This window comes from Oryzias melastigma, linkage group LG5 (genome assembly GCF_002922805.2).
Source record: "Oryzias melastigma strain HK-1 linkage group LG5, ASM292280v2, whole genome shotgun sequence".
NCBI classification, from domain to species: Eukaryota; Metazoa; Chordata; class Actinopteri; order Beloniformes; family Adrianichthyidae; genus Oryzias; species Oryzias melastigma.
Window position 1 is genome coordinate 37,188,689 of NC_050516.1, and position 5,770 is coordinate 37,194,458.

Here is a 5,770-nt window from a genome sequence, read left to right on the forward strand (position 1 = left end):
AAACTGCTTTATAACATGGACCAGTGCAAACACTAAGAAAACCTACGAGTATTGTCCATTGAGAGAGAAAAACATCAATCTATGTCCACAAATGTCGACTTTCCCATAAAATCTCCCAGCTGGTGAGATTGTGGTCGAAATGTTTGTTGGTCTTTCTGCTGCTAACCGGCTAACTGGACACAATCCTCTGGAATACGGTGAATTCTAATCAGGCACGTGTTAGACACCTAAACGTCCTGCTCTGTTTTCTCTGGGGTCCTTCAGGCTAGTTTGGCTGCTAGCTTCTGCGCAGTCGGCTGCTGTCAGATCTGATGCTGGAGTTTGTTTTGGTTGAGGATGAGCTCTTCATATGTCGGGTTCGTACGATAACACATTTATTTGATCTAAATGGTGGTTATAATTGGCTCCACAGCGGCCCACGTCCCCAGTTTCATGGTTGGGTCGAAACATGAGTTGTAAGCTAAGCTAGCCGTTAGCTTAGCCTCTTAGCTCCAGCTCACGTCGTTGTTTCGTCTTCGTGTTGTTGTGGGACTTCCGCGGCCCTGAACCCGCAGGAGAACACAGCTAGAGTCTCCGAGCAGAACTGAAGAAGGAACACGTCCTGTTCTGGAACAGAACTGTTGTTCCTGCCGGTCCGGTCTGATCCAAATCCGTTTGTCAGCATGAACCAGCAGCCTCCTTCCTACTGGTCCTCGGCGGTGAAGTGCTCGCCGTGATCTGGAATCAGTGCTCATGATTCTGAACTGCGTGTTCGTGATGTGAGGTTGACTCGGTGGTTCTGTGACTGAGGATCGGTCCAAAAGTTCCTTAACTCCTACAGTGTTCTGGAAAAGGCCTTTTGTGGGACTCAGACGCGTGTTTTGTACTGGAGTCTGTAATCCAGGAACGTTGATCTTTTCAGAGTCGACTCACTTCTAGTTTGTGACCTGCAGAAAGCGGATCCTATACAAGTGAAGGAGACCTTCAGGTCGGTGGACGTGTGGCCAGAACAAACCCCGATCATGTGTTATTTCTTTTATTTATGATCTGATTCTGAGAGACATTTTATTCTGAAAATTACATCATTTTTAAGGACTGATCCATGAAAAATACTAATATTACTAACACTCGAAATACTAAAGTGAAAGCAGTCTGAGACAAACCGGTTGTGCTGCACGGCCTCAGATATCCACATTCTAAATCCCAATGATTATTTTGATGCTTCAGATATCTAGTCTGATGGTTTTAAAATAGATCTAACTCCAGACCCTGCTGGGGGTAGGACATCTTTTAACAATGGGATTAGTTTATAACTTTATCTACCCCTGTAGGTGGCATTGTTTTTACTTTATCTAAAATTAGATTATTTTACAGACAGGGACAAGTATTTGAACATCTTGTGGTTTAGCAAGTTCTACCACAAAGAAATCATGGAGGGTCTGAATATTCATTTTATATTCATGTTCAATCTAAAATAAATCTGGAAATCACATATGTTTTTTATTATTAATGTATGATTGTTTGTTACAGTAGTCTCTGGCCCGATCCGAATACTCCCTTTCTCCCCTAGCCCCCCTCTTTCATTTATCCCTCCGTGCTCGCTCCAAACGGAGGGTGATGAAAAAAATAGGGTCTAATAATTTGGACGTGGCTTCCGTTCAATGACGTCATCAACATCACCGGTCCACTAGCATTAGCCGGAGGCTCCAGCGGTTGAACTTTGTAACTTTAAAAGGCCACACTACAACATAAAATCATTACTTACATCTAAATGTAAACTTCTGTAGTTCAGTAATTCACTAATTGCCCCGTAGCTCTTTCCAGCCTCGTGGTGGTCTACAGTTCTGTCTCTGGTGTCTTAAGACAGCTCTTTGGACTCAGCCTTGTTAGTAGTTGGAGTCTCACTGATTGTTTGGGCTGGACAGGTGTCTTTATGCAGCGAACCACCTCAAACAGAGGTTTGATTTAGGATCATAGGTGGAGGTGGACTATTCAAGGTGGACTAACAGGTTTGTGAGGGTGAGAATTCTAGCTGATGGACAGTTCAAATACTTATATGCAGCAGCAGCAAGCTACCACATTATTTAAAAAAGTGATTTCCAGATTATTTTTTAGATTATGTCTCTTACGGTGGACATGAACCTACGATGACAGTATCAGACCTGTCAGTGATCTGTAGGTGAACCTACAATCACTAGGTATTTAAGCACTTATTTACCTCGCTGTACTTCAGTCTAACTCCTCTGGTAGATGACATAAAGTGTGAGGTTAATCTCAGCAGCAGGCCAACATTTGCTGTGAAACCCGGCTTCAAGTTTTCAGGTCAGCCTGGTTAACCCTTCCGCTCTCTTTGGGGTCCAGAACTCCAGATGACTCCACCCACATATTGATGTGTGATTCCTTCCATGACAAATGTGGACAAAGGTGGACAGGATTTTATGTCTGCCATGGACATTAGTGAAACTCAAAAATCAATGATAAAAAATTTTTATTGCACTGTCTTGTGGGGTCCAGATGACCCCACTTTTAATGTAAACAAGCCAAGGAGAGCGGAAGGGTTAAAATGTTTGTAGTGTAAGGTCATGACCTCTGCCTGTCACAGACAGCATCCTCTGTGATCTGTTTGAGGCCGTCCGGATTTCCTGCAGCAGCTGACGCGCTCAGCTGTTGAAAGGCATGATGGGAAGAATGGTGGTGCCATGTGAGAAGCCAGACCTCGTCTAGCTGCTGGTGTGGGTTTAGTGTGGGATCTGTTGGTGTCTAATATGGTGCAGACTGGAGAGACCCTAAATAGACTGAAGCTGCTCAGCCAGGAAGAGAGAGTTCTGTTGGTTCTGCTTCAGTCTGAGCTTCAAAACAACTTTAAAAAGTTTCAAACTTGTTTGCTGATTGTCTCCATATTTGATTTAAAGTGGAAATGTTTTGCACTGTTACTGCAGTCATGCATTTATACTAAATGATTGGTAAAGTAATTAGCAAAAGTAAAGAATAAACACATTAGATGTCCAATCTGTCTGTCTTCTCCTGTCTGTCTGTCTCACTTGTCTGTCTGTCTCTCCTGTCTGTCTCACCTGTCTGTCTGTCTGTCTCATCTGTTTGTCTCTCCTGTCTGTCTGCCTGCCTGTCTGTCTGTCTCTCTTGTCTGTCTGTCTCATCTGTCTGTCTCTCCTGTCTGTCTGTCTCACCTTTCTGTCTCACCTGTCTGTCTCTCCTGTCTCTCACCTGTCTCACCTGTCTGTCTCTCCTGTCTATCTCTCCCGTCTGTCTGTCTCTCCTGTCTGTCTCACCTGTCTGTCTATCTCTCCTGTCTGTCTGTCTCACCTGTCTGTCTGTCTGTCTCATCTGTCTGTCTCTCCTGTCTGTCTGTCTGTCTATCTCTCCTGTCTGTCTGTCTCTCTTGTCTGTCTGTCTCATCTGTCTGTCTGTCTGTCTGTCTCACTTGTCTGTCTGTCTCTCCTGTCTGTCTGTCTCACCTGTCTGTCTGTCTCATCTGTCTGTCTCTCCTGTCTGTCTGTCTCTCTTGTCTGTCTGTCTCATCTGTCTGTCTCTCCTGTCTGTCTGTCTCACCTTTCTGTCTCACCTGTCTGTCTCTCCTGTCTGTCTGTCTCACCTTTCTGTCTCACCTGTCTCACCTGTCTGTCTCTCCTGTCTGTCTGTTTGACCTGTCTGTCTGCAGGGATGACCTGACTCCATCAGGCAGCTTCGAGCTCTTCCTCCATCATCCCAGCTGTGTTGGATAGACCTGTTGGTGGACTCCGTCTGCTCCGGGCCGCCCCGCCCTAACCTGTCCCTGCGTTGACCATGTATTGTCTGCAGTGGCTGCTCCCCGTGCTGCTCATCCCCAAACCGCTGAACCCGGCGCTGTGGTTCAACCACTCCATGTTCATGGGCTTCTACCTGCTCAGCTTCCTGCTGGAGAGGAAACCCTGCACCATCTGTGCCTTGGTTTTCCTGGCGGCGCTCTTCCTCATCTGCTACAGCTGCTGGGGCAACTGCTTCCTGTACCACTGCCAGGACGCTGCACTGCCAGACTCCGCCCACAACCCTGCTATTGTGGGGACCTAAAGGAGGGCGAGAACAATGGACGAGGGCAGAGGTGCAGGGGGGAGCGAGACGATACTGCCTTGCGGTAAAGAGGGGAATGGAGCTCCTCCCACTGACGTGCTGGGGTAACGGAGGGAAGCGGGGAATGAACAGCATCTGGAAATGCAGAGGGAAGCAGACGAGACCCCCCAGAATCTGAATGGAAGAGCAGATCAGTGTCCCTCTCCCCCCTCTAGCTGTCAGAACCACACTGGAACCGGAGGTCCCTCTGCACAACCAGAACTCGGGACAATCAGTCTGTGCAGACGACGTTCCTGAAGATGGGGCGGTTACCCAGAAGCTCCGCCTCCGCGCCCACGCTGTAGAAGGATTTATTTTTATGGTTTCTGTGTGATTTGAGTTTTTCCTTCATCAATTCAAAGCATCGAGTTCAGGTTGATTTTTAAATGAATTAAAGGTGTTTGTGTTTACTGCTGTGAGACGTTCAGGTGTAGCTGTCACAGATGTTGGGTCGTCCCTGTGGTGGAGTGTCCTGTACTGAACACTCACTGCTTTGGTTTTAATTTAAATAAAGTTTTCCTCTCTGTGCAAAAACCTCAGTCTGTTTCTGTCATGAACAGCTTTCTGTTTACAAAATTTATCAGTGAACACTACAGTCTGACTTCAGCAACTGAATTAATTCACACGAATCCATCTTGGAACCTTTGAAAATAATCAACCATTCAAAAATGAAAACAGTGAAAAACACTTATATTTTCAGAAAACCTGTTGAATTTTGAAGATGTGAATTTAAACTTTTGCAACAAAGTATAGAATTGATGCTGCTGCACCTATCCGCAGTGTGGAGTAAATTACTTTTACAAAGTAATAGATTACTTTAGTTACTGGATGAAATTGTAATGAAAGGTACTCATTACTTACTTTAGTTCACTACTCATTACTTTATGAGTGGAAAAAAGTAAAGACCCTTTTGTCTTTTATTTAACTTTATGATTAAATCGATGATCTGTGCACACTATGAATGGTTTCAGACGTAACCCGACTTCATCAGAAACCAGACAGCAGTGTGAAAAACAAAGTTTAAATGTGGTCTGTGTGTCTTGGAATAACTGTTAAATACACATCCTGCATGTTTTCAGTCTGAAACTGTCTTCTTAAAACAGAACTTTTGATGCCTCCAGCAGTTTGTTTCTCCTCAAATACAAAAAAGTCATTCGACGGGAGGGGGCGGAGCTAGTGATGGCGATTCTGGCTCTTCTGGCCCGGATCACTAAAGTTATCGTCTCTTTTGGTTCTTCTGTTCACTAAACACTATCGTCTCTTTTTGTTCGGGTATTCAGGTTGTTTTGTTGTTTAAATTCATTCATGATCAACACTAATATAAACTTATACACATAATTAATGACTAATTTGAAAATGTGTTTCTATTTATGAGTGAACATGCTTTCATGAACTCCAGATAAAATGTAAAAATAATGATGAAATATTTAAAAAGAAATACAATTTAACTTTTGACTTTATGATTTTTTTTCTTTGAAAGGGGTCCTACCATGAAAATTCTACTTTTTGAGGTTTTAAATGCATTTTACTGTTCATTTCTCTCTATAAAAAACTCCAAAGCTGCATTTTGATCCGTTCTTGCATTGAAGAGTAATCCTCTAAAAACCTGCACTGTCTGCAGCAGCCCCTCCCATACCCATGAAAACGAGCAGTTGGAAACGTGCTGACGTCAGATCCATGCCGACCG

The 5,770-nt window shown here is 44.2% G+C and overlaps 1 protein-coding gene across 1 annotated transcript; it reads left to right on the top strand.

Annotated features, from left to right (window-relative positions):
- Positions 1–201: 201 nt before the first annotated feature.
- LOC112145627 (bladder cancer associated protein) lies at positions 202–4,622 on the top strand. Its single transcript, XM_024270976.1, has 2 exons — positions 202–356; positions 3,656–4,622. Exon 2 carries the CDS (start codon positions 3,781–3,783, stop codon positions 4,042–4,044), a length of 264 nt encoding a protein of 87 aa, XP_024126744.1. The 5' UTR covers positions 202–356; positions 3,656–3,780; the 3' UTR covers positions 4,045–4,622.
- Positions 4,623–5,770: the final 1,148 nt, after the last annotated feature.

Excerpts from the sequence above, each read along its gene's own strand:
- LOC112145627 (XM_024270976.1), top strand. The coding sequence starts at position 3,781 with ATGTATTGTCTGCAGTGGCTGCTCCCCGTGCTGCTCATCCCCAAACCG.